The 17,861-nt window shown below is 52.2% G+C and overlaps 1 protein-coding gene across 1 annotated transcript in view; it reads left to right on the top strand.

Annotated features, from left to right (window-relative positions):
- Nucleotides 1-279: 279 nt before the first annotated feature.
- PRRX1 (paired related homeobox 1) overlaps nt 280-17,861 on the top strand; it is a 36,713-nt gene continuing 19,131 nt past the window's right edge. Inside the window, exon 1 of the mRNA XM_027895858.1 lies at nt 280-747. Coding sequence (XP_027751659.1) covers nt 507-747 — 241 coding nt within the window. The 5' untranslated portion in view covers nt 280-506. The remainder of the gene's footprint in view (nt 748-17,861) is intronic.

Here is a 17,861-nt window from a genome sequence, read left to right as displayed (position 1 = left end):
CTACCCGGGGGGCTCCCCCAGCCGCCCCCCACGAGGAGCTGCCGAGCGCGGCGGGGCCGCCGCTGCCACCCCCGTCCCGGTGCCACGTCCCGGCGGGGCCCCGCGGGTGCCCGGAGCGGAGCCGCCCCCGCCGTTTGAAGTGCGGGGCGGAGGGGAGGGGAGGGCAGCGCAGGGGCGGAGGGAGCGGAGCCGCCGGCAGCGGGGGCGGAGGGACGGGGCGCACCCGCCCCAGCGGCCCCACAGCCACCCTGCGCCTCCCGGCCGGCGGCAGCTCCCCGCGCCGCCGCCCCGGCGCCCCGAGCCGGCCGCCGCCTCTCCCCTCCGGCATGTTTTAAGCCCGGCCCTGCCCGCTCCCCTTCGGGCTTCCCTATCCGCCGCCGTCGGGTGCCGTCCCGTTCCCCCCGCTCCGGTCCGTGCGCATCCCCCTCGGAGGGCCGGCGGCTGGGGGGGCGCGGGGGCGGTGGGCGCCCGCGGGGGGCGAGGGCAGAAAAGCCCCGCTCGGCACCATGGCGTCCAGCTATGCCCACGCCATGGAGAGGCAGGCCCTGCTGCCCGCCCGCCTCGACGGCCCCGCCGGCCTGGACAATTTACAAGCCAAGAAGAACTTCTCCGTGAGTCACCTGCTGGACCTGGAGGAGGCGGGCGACATGGTGGCCGCCCAGGCGGAGGAGGGCGGCGGCGAGCCCGGCCGGAGCTTGTTGGAGTCCCCCGGGCTGACCAGCGGCAGCGACACCCCGCAGCAGGACAGTAAGTGCGGGGTCACCCCCTCTTTCCATCTCCCCCCGGGGCGAGGGGTCGGGGGAGCCGCTGCGGCCGGTGACGGTCCCGGTCCCGAGGGGGCTCCCGCGGGGAAGCGGCCGGAGGAGCCGCCGGCCAGTGCCTTGGACCGGTTCCTCCGGCTCCCCGAGTCGCCTTCCCAGGCGTGCAGGGAGCCCTCGGCGGGGCCGGCACCGGTCGGCTGCAAAACCGCTTGTTTTCCCCCAGCCGCGTCCCGGGAAAGGGGCGATGTGCCCTTCGCCGCCGCGCTCGTCGCGTCCTGTGCTGCTGCTCCCGCGCCCTCGGGAACTGGAGAACATCGCGGGGAGCCGAGGCGGGCAGGATTGGACTCTCGGGTGCAGCCCCCTCGCCCGTTCCTTGCCGGGGTGGTCAGAGAACGGGGCTTGGCTGGACGGGACGAGGCAGGGTGGGCGGCTGAGCCGCCCTCCATCCATCCAACCGTATATCCCATCCATCCGCCCGGCCCGTCGGAGCGGTGACTGGCGCCGTGGTTTGCGGGACACCGGGAGGCTTCTTGGGGATTGGGATGGAGTCCGAACGATTGTCCGACGCCCTGCCCGGAGCATCGCGGCTCGTAAACCGCCCGAATGGAGCCGCCAATTGCCTCCCCGCCAAGCCCCGGTTCTCCCCGATCCAGGCCCGGCGGGCAGGGCAGGGCAGAGTAGCCGACCTTGCCTCTGAACTGCCCGGCCCGGGTCCGAGCTTGGGAACTCAAGTACCTGTGAACCGGCAGCCCAGCGGCTGCGGGACAGCGGGATGGGCTCAGGCTTGCGGGGCATTTTCCAAGCGCCGCGCGTTTTCCAAGGGCAGCGCTGTCAGAAAGGGAAAAGGGATTGTGCAGGGCCGGTAACTCCCCTTACTCTTCCTCTGCTTTCTGTTAAAAAAGATTGCATCCCCGGCCACGGGGACTGGCCGCGTTTTCGGTGGAGGTGCGGGCCGGCTGTGGCCGCTCCGCCGAGACTCCCGTGCGCTGCGCAGGGATCGCGGCTGCGGACACGGTCTGGCTTCCGAGGAATCCCCATCCCCAACTGCAATTTTCGTTCGCTTTTCGTTTTCATAATTTTTTTCTTGTGTTTTGTTTTTTGGTTTTTTTTTTTTCGCTGGGAGCCGCCTCCGACCCTGTTTTCCCCGCGGTCCCGACGTGGGTTTCCCGGTATCCCAAAGGAAAGCAGGCAGGGGAGGCAGACAGCTTTCCAAATAGCAGCCGCTCCTTGCAGCGGCGCCCGTGGGATCCCCGAGCTCGTCCCGGACGGAGCCGTTCCCGGCGGGAGCATCCTCCCGGAGCGGGAGCGCGGTCGGGATGGGAGCGAGCGGTGTGCGGCTGCCGGAGCGGCTCCTGTCTCCCCGAGAGCCGGACCGACCGCCACTGGGGCATGGCTTTAAAAAATTTCCCTTCCAAGAACCCGGTAAATTGCAATTTCTGGCTCTGAAGGTGTGTATTTCAGTGGGGAAGGCAGTGACTGCGGCTCATCCCGGTTCAGCTCCCTGAACCGCAGGACAGTCCCCAAGATATTAACCAACAAGTTATGTAGACAGCTTTTTCTTCCATTTCCTCATCCAGTTTCGTTTATCATATTTTATTTGGCTTTATTCCTGATTTACTCCGAATTAGTCCTGATATTACCCCTTGCCTACTGCTGAGCTTTATGGAGCCGGCTTGGTCAGTATGGAAAAGAGGGGCTGTGTTTCTCCAATACCCAACTTGAACTTAGAGCATGTAAAGAACGAAGGAAAAAAAACCAGCCCGAGGGTCCCAAGTGGGGACCGAACTGCAGCTTCAAATAATTTAGAAGTTCTCTGAACGCTGTTGAAGTTTTAATGCCGTTGCGGTGAATTAGAAAGTTTTGAAAGTGTTCTAAAGGAAGCAACTAAAAGAAAAAAAAAAAAGAAAAAAAAAGAGGGGGATAAATTCTCCCAGGTTTGTTGGGCAGAGCTGTCATCTGGGCTTTCTGGGTCTGTCACTGATGTGTTTAGCACATCCCGAGAGTCTCCGTGCCTCAGTTTCCCCACCTATTGCATCTGTTCTGTGAAGTATTTTGCGATCCGTGTAGGAAAAGGACTGTACCAGAGCTAGGAAGTGCAACAGGGATATGAGCTTTTCTCGGTGAAAAATGAGAGCTGGTTCAGTGGAAAAGCTAACACGGGGCTCGGTTATTCTCCATGTTTCTAAGGGAGAGAAGGTAAAAGCCGTTTGGAGAAATTGTGGAATGTCTCAAGAATACTAAAAATGTTCTTTCAGCCTGGGGGGAAAATCAGCTGGTCTGCCACTGATTTCTGTCCGAAACTGAAGTGAAAAGCCAAATTATTGGCGCTGGTTTTGTATTTAAAAATTAAGAGAAGAAGTTTGAGGCAGAAATGACAGAAGTTTTTATTTGGGCATTTGAGATCGAAGGAAATATTTCGCCGCTATTTCGTTCGAAAGAGGCTCGGGAGAAAGCCTTTCTCTTACTAAAAAGAGAAAAACAGCCTTCATATGAGAACCTCTGCTTGTGCTATTTAGAGGGAGAACTGTCAACACACTATGGAGCTGAGTTTTCAGTGGTGCTGTGAAGCTGTCACTCTTACTGACTTCAGTTCAACTTGGAGCTCTGAAAACCTTACCCTAAAAGCTGATACAATTCACAGCAAACCTCCTTGCCTCTGCTGCTTAGCTGGGAGGACTTTGCAATCCGGGTTCCAACTTGTCACAAAACCACCTGTTAGGATACAACCGACTCTTCCTTTGGTAGCAGGGCTTTCGCTAACTCCAGCTGAATTGGGATGAAAATGCAAGTCCCAGCTCAGCTGAGGGGATTCCCAGAGCTTCCCAGCAAAGGCAATCAACTGTTACTGCTCCTGAGCCCTCTGAGGGTGGCAGAAACCTGTCAGTGGCCTGTGGGTTCCTGGAGCTTGCGTCTCTGAGCAGGGTTAATTCACCAGTTGCTCTTTTTTTTAAAAAGTGGCATTTTTGATCTGTGCTTTTTTTTTTTTTTGGTTGGTTGGTTTGAGTCTTGCTGGTGATGGCTCTTAAAATGATGTGGAGAAAGCCTGGCCATTAAAAGAAAAATTGTGATGCTGGAGCGAATAAGCCCCGCTTTGGTCCAGTACGTGCTTGAGTTGTGCATGTTGGAGTTATGACTGTCCTTTAATTTCTCTTCAGTGTTAAAGCGATGGCAGTCTGGGGGCTGGCAGATCACATTTAAAGCTGGGGCACAGGCTGCCTGAGCCCCCCCATGACTACTTCTGTCTCAGCAGGCATCATGACCCCGCTGCTTCCCAAGGAAGCAGGAACCCTGCCGGCCAGCGGGGAGGAGGTGAGTGTCCCTGCTCAGGCTGGGTCAAGCAGAGCATCTGTGTGGCTTCAAGCCCTGCTCTTCTCTGGCAGCAGGTTGAGAGCACGAGGAAGGGCCTTTTCGGCTGGCACGTTGTTCGGTGAGGGGGCAGATGTTGCAGAGATCAGAAGCAGACATTATTTCAAGCAAGGAGGTGACAGAGTCGGGGAGGGCTGAGGATGGCTCCTCACGGCAGCAGTGCATGGAGGCAGCGCCCAGCTCAGGAGCTGCAAGACACAGAGAGTGGAAGAAAGGATGAGCTGGGGCAGAAATCTCCCCATTGATGCCTGGGCTTATACCCTCTGACTCTGCTGGTACTGGCCATCTGAAACAGGATCTGGAGCTGAAGGACCTCTGCTCCCACATGGCTGTTCTTTTTGCTTTAATTGCCTCCTTTTAATCAGAGCAACTGAGGTTGCTGCAGGAATGAAAGAATGTGTGTAAATATAGAGTTGTTTCCCTCTTTTTTTTTTCTTTTTTTTTTTTTCTTCTTTTTTTCTGATTCCGAGGTCGGCTGTGCTCCTGTGCCCTCGTAAAAAGAGGTGGAAAAGCTCTGCCACCGCTTTGAAATGTGAAGGAAAAGTTATTCCTTGGATTGCTGAGTTCCCGAGGATGAACGTGAGAGGCAGCACCTGGGACAACTGCAGGGTTTTATTCATCTTATCTCGAAGTACTAAGTGGCTCTTTTGTTAGTAAATCACGGCCCTTATTCCCAGAAGATGCTGCGACTGTGCACCGGGATGTACAAAGAATAGAAAGAGGAGGGTGAAATGTGGGGTAGATGGGTTCAGTCTGTAGGAGCTGTTTTCTTTCTGCCTTGTCCTGCAAGGCTGGTGGGCGAAGGGAGAGTCTGCAGGCACCAAGTGGCTGCTGGTGCCCGCCGGTTGCCCCCGGGTGAGCTGGGGAAACCAAGCGATCCTCAATCCCCACGGTCAGCGGGGAGCAGCCTCGCAGGATGCTGCCATGAAAGACTTTCCAGAGTTCTCCTGTCCCAGAAACCTAGGGGGGAAAAGTGAGGATCAGATCAATATTGCTTTTAAGACGCTTGTTTATGTTGTCTGCATGAAAAACACAACAACTTTTTCTTGCCAGGGTAGTCTTTATGCGTGCCAGTTGTAGTGCCCATATCCTGGGGGCTTTGAGGAGTGTTCACTGGAGTAAAGGTTGAGTAACAGGCAACTAAGGCCAAGCAGTCATTAGAACTTTGATTAATTTCTTTCCTTTCGTGTTCTTTGGGCATCTCTCTCTAATTTCGGTCTCAGGATGGCTGGGGCATGGTTATTTCAAGAAGTGTCAGGGCGTCAGGTATTTGTCCTACGTCCCTGAATCCTACAGGCTGAGGCGGGAAAACATTTCGTGGTTTTCAGGTAAATTTCTGCAGCTTCTGAGTGAAGACAGGAGGTGGAAATGTGACTGCCGCATACCTGGCTTCTTAAAAACAAACAAACAAAAGACACGAAAAAGCAAACAAACATGGTCATTGTCCTGTTATTAACAAAGAAAAAGAGCCATGTGAATTTGGAAGAGGGAGCTGACTCGGTTTGTGAGTGCTGGTCATGCTGCTTTCCTTTTGATGGGTGAAAAGAGACTTTTATTTGTTTGGGAATTTCACTTTTTTTTGATCATAATCAGTTTTGCTTCCTGGTTCTCATGGTCTCATAATTTGCTGATGGTATTTGTGTTTTCAATCCATCCACACAGAGCTTCCAACTTTTTAATTCGAAAAAGATTTTGCTGAAGGTTCTTACTTTCCCTCTTTCCCCCCCTTAATGTAATGAAAACATTTCCATGAAAATTAGATTTTGAAATCTCTCATAAAACTTAAAGGTTTGGTCTAAACTGCTAGAACGCTTTTAATGAACATCAGCTTTCTGTCATCTGCACCGAGTTTCCAGCGCTAGCCGGTCTATTTTCCATCTTTTTGATGATGTAGAAAGCGGTGATTGCATGGGAAAATATTATCTCAAGGTTAATTTGTGCAGGCCTTACTCACACGAGTCATTGCATGCGACTCAATGGGCCGTTTATGTGTGTGCCAATTGATGAGTATTAGCGTTTAAAGACTTGACCAGCAGCCTTGAGTCATGCCAAAATCTTAGGGTGTTTTTTTCGGCTGGTGGAATATTTTTGCGCCGGCACGAAACGCTTTTGCTGTCGGCAGTCAGGGGGCACCGTCCTTTTGCCCCTTGGCAGAGGTGCAACACGCACCAAAATCTGTGGTGTGAGGAGACCCAGGAGGAGAGAGCAAGAGCACGGACAGAGTATAGAGCAGGAGGGACCGGGAGAGTTGGGTGTTTGACAAGGCGGGCACAGAATTACAGGCTCGTAATTCCTTCAAGGATATATTTTATTTTTTCTCCCCCTGGTAACTGGGTTCACTCCCGTGGTTTTTGACATCACCAGAATGGCTTGATGGGATTATAGGTGTTTATTCCTGGTTGCAAGTTGTTTATGATATATTTAATCGTTTTGGAAACCCATATTAAGTAGCCCTGAGGGAGCTGTGTTCCTGCTGGGCCTCTGTTGCATAATGAAGTACATCACGAATATTTACCAAGTGTCACAGTATTCCAGACTTGGGCCTCTGTTGCTGGGGAAGATGAATCACTGCACTGCTGGTTCCCCACCCTACTCGCCTTTCCTAAAGGAGGCTTGGATTTTGGGGTGGATTATGGAGATTTGAAGCGAGAATCATTGCAGTCTGTCTGGAGGAGCTGTTGGCCAAGGCTCTGATGTGGCGTTCTGTTTGAACTGTCCTTGCAGCTTTATGCACGGGGCACAGAAAGGTTTCAACTTGTGCTTGGGTGGTGGAGCAGGTTTCTGCTCAGGTTCCCCCAAGAAAAACCTGTTGTTTGGTCGCCTCACATGGGAAATGTCTTCAGAACCCACTGACTGCTCTGGTGGGAGAGCAGACAGCTCGAAGTGGCGGTGAAATCGCAGCGGGTTTTTTGCAGGTTGGTGGGGTGTGGAGAAGGATGGTAGCAGTGCCTCCTCCTGAGAGGAAGATGCAGGATAAATTCAACTTCTTACTGGCCACTAGAGAGTCTCCACAAAGGCTGTGTTGTAGAGTCTGTCAGTGGAAGCTCACACATGTGCAGACACAGGTGCCACCAGCCTTATGGCGCAGGCATGGAGGGATTTGTCCTTTGTCACCTGTGCCGTGACTGCAGCAGTCCTACAGCCAGGGGGCCAGGGGTCCCCCAGGGCAGTCCTGCAGTTCTTGCTCCTACATTGCTGGCCCTGCTCACCTCTGTCGTTCCTACACCGACCTGTAAATGTGTGATGTGTACCTGACCTGTCCGTTCCTTTCCTACTCTCTGCTGCACCCGGCTGGTCTCTGCTGTGGAGCCCTGCAAGATGCTGTGAGGTGGGAATGGGAGCTCAGCAGAGCTGTGCTGTTTGTCTGCTGGGACTGTGGAGGCATAATTGAATTTAAAGAGAAGTTTCTTTCAAATGAGAATGCCTGGAGGACGCTGGTTGGGAAGGGAAGGGAGCAGTGGTGCCGAAGCCGAGGGCCACCTCCTGCAGTGGAAAGCCTGGCATCTGCAAAGATGAGTCTGAGAAGGCCAAGAGGGAAGAGAGGCCTGATGAGCAAGCCAGAGAGCATCTATTTCAGCTTACATTGCTTTTTGGGCTCCTCTCTCACCTCCAGAGGCCGAGAAAAGGTTATGCCAGTGCTTAAAGCACTATCCCAGACAGTCTGGATTTCATGCGTGCCCATATGAAGTGAACATTTGCCTTGGGGTGGCAGCCCAGGACATCCTGGTGCCTTGTGTTCCTGGAAGGGAAGGTTAGAAGAGAGGTAAAGGGAGCCAGCTGTGCTCTTAACAAGTCACTACATCCTATTGCTGCAACCACTTCATATTCCACCCAGATTTTCCCCCATTCTGGCTAGAGAAATTTTCCTATAGGAGAAACTCAGCCAGTCAGCGAGACCGCTGGGCAGGGCAAACATCCAAAGAGACGCTCAGGATCTGGCTGGGACCCTCTCCACGTCTTGATGAGCTGCTCGGGCAGCAAAACTGCCTTTGCACTGAGAGCTGGGGACACAGCTTCCTGCTCTGAACCCAGCAGTGGGTGAACCTCTCCTGTGGCCTCCTTGTCCAGAGTAAAATCAAGGTTATCTGTGGTCCTGCACAAGTGGGGCAAGATGAAATTGCCAGCAGCAGCTGCTGAGGGGACAGGCCTGGAAAAGGACAATGGCATCCAGCTCTGAAGGGGTTGGCAGTTGCAGAGACTTTGGGATCAAAGCAGGGTGCCTGGTGGTGATGGAGCAGAGTGGGAGGCTGCAGGAGGCAGAATCCAAAGTAGCTTCCAACCCTTTCTTGTAGCCAGTGTAGGTGCTGGACCAAAGTCGGGTAGGTTTTGAACACATGGGGACCTTTAGGAGACTAAAGTTTAGTTTGCTCTTGGTTTTATTGTGTTTGTGGCTGCTGGATGACTGGTGGGTGAGCCATGTGTCAGTGAGGCTGTGAAGATCTGCTCAGTGCTTCTGGAAATCATCCTCTGTTTTTGGAAGTGTCACTAATACGACCCACATTTGAAAGAAAAAAAAAAAAAAAGCAGCTTTCAAAGAGCCGTCACTTCTCGGTGTCAGCTCCGCAGAGTGGGGGCTCTGCGGGGATGGATTGGACTTTAAAAGGGAAAAGTGCCTGAGCCGTAACAGTGAAAACAGACTGTTAATGCTCTGGCCTGGTGCTGCAAAGGGCTGCCCTTGCTGGTGGCTCTGCAGGCAGCTCCTGCCTCCACGAAATCTGGGCTGGCTTCCCATAAAGCTTTTCAGTGCTCTCCCTACCTTGTGGCCTGAAATGCTGGTGGCACTTCATGCCGGTTATCCTTCCTTGTCCTGTGCAGCATCACGTTTACCCCTGAGTGGAAGGTACAGAGCAGAGGTTTGGGAATTCAGCACAGAGTTCCTGCTTGGGGTAGATGAATTTCATACTGACAGTGCTTGGGAAAGCTGGTGCCCAGTCCGTGTCTCTTCCCTTGAGTGTGTTTGTCTCTGGATTCGAGCTGGTAGCGCTGCCTGTCCCGTCTTGAGTGCTTGAGCTTGTGTATTGGGGATCTTGCAGTGAGGGAGAGAAAAAAATGCTTTCAAGGCCAGTCCAGACCCAAACCCTGCATCCTGCTGCCATCACTCTGAATGCTGATGAGAGGCTGTCTGTTCCTGTCCAGGGATCAGGGATGGGGAGCTGAGCAGGCAGTGGGAACGTGGGTCTGGGTGTTCTGCACACACACAAGGCAGCTGAGGAGGGTGTTTGTTCTGTGTGCTCCCCAGGCAGAGAGGGCCAATCTGCTTCTGGGGAAGTGCAGGGCAGAGTTTGTAGGGCATGGAGTGTGTGGGTGCTGGGAGCACCCTACTCAGAAAAGGCTTGCACCCAAAATCTCAGTTGAGACAGTTGGGCTTTTTTTTCCTGAGATGGCCCAGTCTGATCACCCAGCCTGTCTTTTACTGCTCCAAAATGCCTTTGTGCCTTGGCAGCAGAGTCTTGAAGTCTTTTTTTCTGTATACTCACTGCCATACCTTGACCAGGTTCACCCCACCGTGCCTCAGTTTTCCTACCAGTGTAACTGGGTTCGATGCTGGCCTGTAATTAGGAGCTTTGGAATTTTCTGGGTATGTGTGTTTTATTAGAGCTTGCCTTAAACAGTGATTTGGAAGGATTGTCCTCCCTCTGCATCACCCCCAGTAGATTACTATTTCTTCTGCTTCTACCTCCAGAACTGACCACTTTCCATGTTAATTAACTGGAAGAGATGCCCTCCATGAGTGGGAGCAGCTTCTAGCAAGTTTGTTCCTGCAGGGAACCCACCTTATGTTCAGATGCACCTGAGTGCACCCTTTGCCCTTGGGGAGAGTTGTGTTTGCTGTGTGAACCCATCCACGGGGTGAAACAGTTTTCAGTGGTAGATTTTTTTGTGTGTGGACTCGAACCTCCTGAACACCTTGGGATGCCTGGGCTCTCCACAAAGCTGAAGGATACAAAGAGCAGCGCGTGCCGGGCAGCTGGAAAGGTCCCCGGAGCGTTTGGCTGCGAGCAGTGAAATTCCCAATGGCTGCTTGGGACAGTCACACTCCTTTTTCTTGGCTATAGCCTGGTCTTGAAGGTTTGGCCAAAAAAGATTGTTACTTGCAGTTTGTTTCATTTGGAAAACTTCTAATGCGTGTCATGGAAACTCGGAGAACGGCTCAGGAATAAGTGCCTGCGGCACATTGCTTGTTTGCGATTCGTTTTTCATTGGTTTTCCTTTAAAAAAAAAAAATCTGAAAAATCAGCTAATCAGTAAAAAGAAACAATCACCTGTGATTTAGGAGAGAGATCTCTCACTGTAAATAATAAATTAGTGTCAGGAGACCAGGCAGACAGAATGGTTGATGAATATCCTGCAGGCTGAAAGTTGTTTATCAAGCCTGTTTGAAGACTTATGACTAACAAGCTCATTTACAGAGTTTGGAGTCTGTTCATGAACCGTTCTCCAGCTGGGAGGATGTGGGAATCATCAGAAAATGCATTCACAAGTTACTCGATCATTTAAAAAAACGATCAAACAAACAAAGGCTGGTTTTTTGGAAGGGAATTGTAAATTCCTCTTCCCCCCCCACTGGGTTTTCCGAGGCATTCCCGTTAGGAAAACGCAGGGCCCGGAGAAGAATGAAGAACCCCACGTCGCTCGCTAATGACCTATTTTGGTGCGAACCCTTCTGCTCAATGCCCTGCCAGCAGCCAAGCCCTCCAGCTGCGGCAGAGCTGGTCCCTCAGGGGACAGCTCTGTGGGGATCGTGGGGGCCTGACGGGATGGATCCATCTCGTCTCCACCACTGATTCCCAGTGGGGAAGTTTGGCTCGCTGGGGGAAGGGCTGCTCTCGCTCCTCCGATGAGGTGACAGATTTCCCCCGTGTCACATCGCAGTGTTTTTCCACACAGTGCCCTGTAAAGGAGGGCAGCACGGGATCTGCTGCTGTCAAGGGCCAAGGAGGATGAATTCGGAGTAAGGAGCCTACACTGGAGGGCTGTGGCTCTGTGCCTTTTGCAAATCTGCTTGCCTGGCCTGGGATCAAGAGTCCTGCCCGATGCAAAACTGGGTCAAAGAAAAGTCCAGAGAAGAAAAGCATTTAGGAGAGCTCCAGTTCAGGAGGACAGAAGAGTTAATAGGTGCTCAGGCTCAAATATGAACTGATCTCCAAGCCCACCTATGGCTGTTGCTGCAAGGGAGATGGGAGGCAGTAGGGAAATCCTCCCAGGTCCAGAAAGGATAGGGAAACCTTGGAAGGGGTGGTGTGAGAATTTGCTGAGACCCCAAGCACGGATCTGATGGAGACAAACGTGAAGGAATAAACAGCATAGAGTTCATCCTGCCTTGGAAATGGAGTTCTTCCCCTCAGTTTCAGTGGCAGTGTGACATTAGTGGGAATGTGCCTGTTTGTTTGCCCTGAGTTTCATCAGTCCTGGCCAGCACAGTGGTGCTGCCTCCAGTTTTCCCCCACGTTCCAGGCAGGTTGCTGTGCTGTGTTCAACTGGGGTGCCTGTGGGGTAAGAGGGATCTGTTCAGCTGAGGGAAAGCACGTGGATGGGGAAGGGGTATGATTAGCAGGAAAACTGCCCCAGAAAGCTGCACTTCATCAGTCTAGGCTGGTTCATGTCAGCCTTTGAGAGTGCTGTGTCTCTGCCCTGGCCAGAGAGAATCTGTGTCTGGAGGAGGTTACAGCAAGGGAGTGAAGGGGGTGCCTTGTTCTCAGAGGGTTGAATTTGGCTGGCTGCTGAATCCTGGTTTTCTTTCTGGCAGTGGTTGCCAGGCTCCCCTTTCTTTCTCTCAGCCTCTCTTGCTACACCCATGGCACTGCTCTCCAGGAATCCTTGGTAGGACTTTGCTCTCTGCTGTGCTTCCTTGGTCTCCACTCCAGGTGGGAGCACTTTTGATTTGGTGACATGTCGCTGTCCCTCTCAGACCGTGCAGTGGTGAGAGTTGTTCCAGGCACTCATGATGGTGGATTTGAATCCCGGTTTCTGTGACTCTCTAGAAAGAAGTTGTTTTCTTTCCCTCCCCCCTGCTTTAATTCATCAGAGAAAAGTAAGAACAAGAGCCAGTGGCTGGGAGCAAAAGCCAGACATATGCATTCAAAGGAGTTAGAAAACATGCATTTTTTAACTGTGAGATGCTGTGTAATCACTAGAAATAACTCTGAAGGAGAGCGTTGGCTTCTCCATCCATGAATGCCTGGAAGCCCTTTTGGAAGAGCTGCTTTTGTCAGAATTAAACTGAATTATTGGTCTCCCTAGTGGGGTCACTGGGTGAAATGCTATGGTGGGGTCTCACACAGAAACCAGCAAACTGAAGGGCTCAGCTCTGGCCCCGGGACGGATGGATGTGCTGCAGCATTCCTGAGCAATCCGATGTCAGGGATATTCCTGCCAGGAAGTTGGATCACAAGACCAGATGGAGGACACAGATCCACTTGGTGCGAGTCTGTTTACAGGTTTGAACCAAAACACAGCAAGAAACACAAAAGGAAAGCGATGTCCTCATCTCTGATCGTAACTCAGGCCCTTATGTGAACCAGCTGCCACACATTTATAGGACAGTCCCCTCTTCCAAATCCCACTGTTAGGAATAGCAGAGATGGGAAAGCCTCTGCAGAGCTGTGAAGGGCAAACATCAGACATGGAAATAGCCCAACCTTCTCATGTGTTTCAGGACCTCTTCTGAGTTTACTGTGGCTTAGAAGGAAACAGGCTGTTGTGTGCGACTTCTGGTGTTCCTGGCTAGGTTGAGAGTCTGTGTGAACAGCGTCTCCTGTAGTCACAACCCTGTTGGCTTTGGGTAAAATGAGGAAAACAGGGAGAGCTGCAAATCTAATCAGTGGTGGGGAGGGGGATAAACATGCTCAGCACCCTCGTGGGACAGAGCGTCTCCGACTCGGGCGGGTGAGCTCCCTGGGAAGGTCAGAGGTGGATGTGGGGGGGCTGGCACCAAGGGAAGGGAGCAAAAGGGTTTGCAGATTGGGATGATCAGAGCTGTCACTCATCTGCTTGTGTCTGCACTCTACTGCACGTTCAGTTGTTGCCAGCCAGGGAAGAGCCTGCAAAACCAGCAACGTCCAAAGAGCCAGAGAAGGGCAGCTCCCCCAGGAATGTTCATAGCACGAAACCCCAGTGGCTGATCCTCTTCTTCATCACTGAGCCTGTGGGGATGGGACCCTTCCTCCACCCCACCAGGATGGTCATTTTCCAGCACCAGTGTTCGGCTTTCATGTCAGTGTGATCGTGGATGTTGGCCAAGGAGTATTGGAGTTGTGGAGGTTTCCAAATGCGCTCTGTTCCTAGAGGGACATTGAGTAAAAAAATGTGCTGAGAAATGGTTTGGCAAACGGTTTGGTTTGGAGGAATTATGCTTTCCTTCAGTATGATTAATAATGGGGATGTGGGGAAAAGATCAAAATAATCAGACTCTTTCTAAAACTTTGCTGGGCTGAGCCACGTTCAAAACTCAGTCCAGGTGTGAAAAGTCAGAAGGTCTTTGAATTTGTCCCAGATTGACTTCAGGCACGATTCAAGCTTCTGAAAAAATCCTGGTGCCTCCATGAGTACATTAAACCTCCCCCAGGCAGAGCTGTGGCCGTGGCTCTGGGGTGTTTGGTGTCACTGTGCAGTGCTCAGGTACACCTTGTTATGCTTCACAGCTGAGATGGGAACTGGGGGAGTCCTGTCTGTGCTGCAGAGAACATCCCTCGAGACCACCATCATCTTTGCCAGGGTCCTTCTGAAAACATGGCTATCTGCTGTCGCTGTCAGGAGGTACCACAAGGTGGGAATAAGGGTCATTCTGAACTGGCCATGACATGGCTGGATTTTGCTGCAGGGTGTGCACAGGCAGGGAACTTCTGCTGGTTCCAGCTGGACAGGGGAAACCTCCTCCCAGTGAAAGCAGTTATGGAGAAAGCAGATACTTTGGGTAAATACTTTGGTTCTGTTTTTTATTTAAAAGTAGCATCTATGTTATGGGGGCGACGTGGGGCCAGTGATTTTATAAGCCTCAAAAAGGAAAGAAATCGCTTTGTTTGACATTCCTTTTTTTTTTTTTTTTTTCTCCCGTGAATTTGTTTGGTAAAACTTTTAGAAGTCTCGGTAGAGGTCAGCTCCAAACAGGCTTTAAAAGTAGAGGGACAAAAGCCATCAGTTGCTGTCAGCGTCCGGTGCCCAGTCGTGTTCGGAGAGCGATACTGCGGGAAGATTTGGGGGAGGTACAGAGGGGCTTTCCTGTTATTCTGGTGCCATCTACTGGTCCGAGCCCACAGGAAGGTCTGTGGCAGCGGGAAACAGGAGCGAAACAGGGGTGGACGGTGTGGTGTGGCCGAAATCCCACAGAGCCCTCCCTGCTCAGGGCACACGGATGCAGCTGGGGCTGCTCTCCCCGTCGTCTCCGCTGCTGCTTTGTGCGGGTTTGGTAGTTACAAAGACCAAAATGTGGGGCTTGGTCTGCTCAGTCGGAGCCCTGGACTCTTCCAGCTGCGGCCTCACTGGGGAAGGTGAGGGGTTGTGATGTGAAGGTGGCAGCGGTCGGCAATGATGCTCCTCCTTCTGTGCACCGCCAGGGTTGTCCGTGGAGCAATCCTTGCTGAGCTCTGCTGGGATTTTCCTTCCGGCCATGTCCTACTCTGGGTTCTGGGGTGTTTTGTAAAAGCTTGGTCTCTCTCAGCTGCTTGGTCTTTTGCTGCTGGCGTTAGTAATCCTCTCTTCTTTTACTGAGCCATCACATTTTCAAGAAAATTTTAAGAGCTGAATTATCTTCACGGTTCCTGTTCGAATTGTCAAAATGTGGTTGAAATTGGCCAGCTACTCAAAGAGAGAGATCAGAGGCAAAGAGCATGTTGCACTGTAAGCGTTTTCTCTGGAAAGCCAGTTGAAACCAGCTGGGAAAGCTGGGCTGCCCTTCTGGAAGGCACCTGCAAGGGATTTGGTGCCCAGAGCAGCCCGTCTGAGGACACGGTCTCCTCTCCAGATGCACGGCTCCTGCTGGAGGCTGGTGTGAGCTCTGCCCCATGGTTTTTTCTCCTCTCTCTCCTGCCACACATTCCACGTTGGCTTTGCTCTGCCGGTGGCTGGGCCAGCCCCGTGTGGCACAGCCCCGAGGCGAGGATGTCCTCTCTGTTGTGGCTGCTTCAAAGGGCCAGGGCCATCTTCGACTTGCTTCGCTCCAGTGTGGCAAGTCGTGCTTCGAGCAAGACACAGCCTGCCTTGAATTCAGCCAGCACAGGGAGCAGGGAGGAGGGAAAACAAGGAGAGGGGAAGAGATCTTTGATGGGGTTTTCCGACAACCTTGCCCACTTTATTTTACGGTTTAAAGCAAACCCTCAGCAGGAGACCTAATGGCTCAGTAGCAGGATCTGTGCCCTGCAAACATATTCTCTGCTCTAGCAAACACAGGAGGTGGTACCCCTTTGCTTACTGTCAGTAGTAACTTTTTCAAGCACTTGGTTTCCGAGCCTTGGCGTTTCTCAGGATTATTTGAGAATGATTTGAATCTCGCGGTGATTTGAGAGAAGTCAAATCCCTTTCTGTGTGAAAAGTAGAAACCATGGGGAGTTTTTGGACACAGGCTGTAGGTGAAGGCTGGAGGGGCTGATACTCGGGTACTGGGGAGTGCCAGGTAGGAGAGGATACCCCAGAGCCACCTGGGCAGTTGCAGGGTTTTGGTGCTGTTTTGGGGCAGCCTGGCCTGTTTGAGCCCGTGCTGGTGGATATACAGGGTAGATGTGTGGCTCAGGGGGATGTGGGCACTCTGCTCTCTGCACATGGCTCTGGGTGAGTGCAGCAGCAGGTCTTCCGAGGCAGGCAGAGAGGATGGAACTCTTGACTTTGGCCATAGGCTGGCAGGTAACCAGGAAAGGATACAATCTGTTGGATTGTAGGACTGAGAATGTTACTATTTTATCAGCTCTGTGCCCAGATAACAGAATCAATTAAACTGCCAGAACAACTGCAGAACAAAAGTCTGAGCAACAGAAGAGGCTTGTGGGAGAAATCTGCATGTTGTGTGTGTCACAGCCTGGGCTCAGCAAGCAAGAGGACTTGAAATCATCTGTATGTAAATGATAATCCTTGGGAGCACTTTTGCTCCCCCGTTCACACAAGGCAGGACCAGATTCCTGTTAGCCACGATGAAATGTAATATTTGTTTTAGTAACTCGTCCGTCCTTCATCGGGGATGAGCTCTCCAGCTTGAAAGGGGTTTTTCATCTCCATCTCCTGCAGTCCTTCTAATGCTGGGAACTGATTTGGTCGAAATATTACTTGGCTTTAATTTATGTGGAGACTTGGGTTTTTCTTCCTCTTGCTTTTGATTGAGGGAAGCGTCTTTATTCACCAGGGGCACTTAAACTATCTGCTGAGTAAAAGCAGTGTCTAAGCTGGGAGTGGTCCCTGCATCCGCTGTGAGTTCAGCAGGCGCTGGTTCAGGAATGAGCCCATGGCAGCAGATGACATGCGGTTTGATGCACTCCTTCCCGTCAGATGTTGGGAAATAAAACACGATTCCGGTACAATCATTTGACAATGTTGGCTCGCTCTGCCTGTGAGTCTCCGTGTAAGGGGAGTAAATTTAAAAGGCCGTTTTTTTCCCTGACAGAAAGCTAGGAGAGGACTCCAGGGCCTGCCTTCCAGGCTCTGCCCTATCAAATGTGCTGTCTGCCCGCTGGAGCGGGAAGTGGCTGAAATTTTCGGTGCAGTTGCCTCAAGCTGGGCGTTTCAGCCTGTGGTTAGTTATCTGACTGCAAGTGGCTTGAGCATCAAAGCACTCTGCAGGTGAGTTTAGCTGTCACAATTCAGCTTTTAAATTGGGGTAACGGGCCACTGACAGACCGTTACCACCAGCTTTTGCCTGGCTCCCTAACAGCGTGCCCTGAGAATGTCACTTAGTGGGACTCACTGAAGGACCGTGGCTCTTTATTTATCTATTTATTTATTTATTTATTGTTATTATTTTGGACTCCAGATCCTGGTGTTGCGTTAAAACCTGGGATTAAAAAAAAAAAGCGCACATCTGGCAGTGTGTCTAAGGCAGAAGGATGAGACCCAGCCAGCTTTGAGGTTTAAAAAGAAGCAGAGGGTGCACTGAGGGAAGGCCCAGTGTGTGTCCAGAGCCTGTCTCAGTGCCATTTTCTTATGGAGACAATTGTGTGATTCTCAGAGGATCCAACTTATATTCCATGATAGTTTGAGTTGGTCCCATTCTGTTTGCTCTGGCTGTGCATGAGCAGTGCCAGGGGGCACAGCCATGGCAAAGCTGTCCCACCTCCCCAGCCCAGTAAAGACTCGCAGGCACACCTAATTTCAACCTAATTCTTGGGTTTGCAGGAGCAGGAGTTATCTCAGAGGCTGCAGACACCGTCCAGAGGGTCTGGGTTTTACAAGTGTGTGGCTCACAGGGGCAGGCTGCTGGCCGTGGGCTGAGCTAGCTGCAAAAAGTCTCCTTTTCCCCCTTTATTTTTTTTGTTGTTGCCACACAGGTCCTCTGAATAGTTAAATATCCTTCCAGGGGAAGGTAAACAGAGGGTCTCTGCCCAGTGAAACCCCTGTCTGTGTAGGTCTGCTGCAGCTGCGTGCCCCTGACTCAGGCTGGGGAAGGAAGCAGTAAAGTTTCTGAGTGGAGGGACGGGAGAGTTTTACAGCTCACCCAGCAGGCTCTGGGTTTGCAAGCAGGAAAACATAGCTCAGGCTGACCTCTCTGCAGCCCCCTCTGAGAGCCGAGGTGGAGATTGGTTTTGGGCTGAGAAT

This window comes from Empidonax traillii, unplaced genomic scaffold (genome assembly GCF_003031625.1).
Source record: "Empidonax traillii isolate 1590-97213 ecotype Southwest subspecies unplaced genomic scaffold, ASM303162v1 scaffold474:size1423191, whole genome shotgun sequence".
Lineage (NCBI taxonomy): Eukaryota > Metazoa > Chordata > Aves > Passeriformes > Tyrannidae > Empidonax > Empidonax traillii.
The sequence above is the reverse complement of the archived record's forward strand: the minus strand, read 5'-3'. Positions and strand labels throughout refer to the sequence as shown.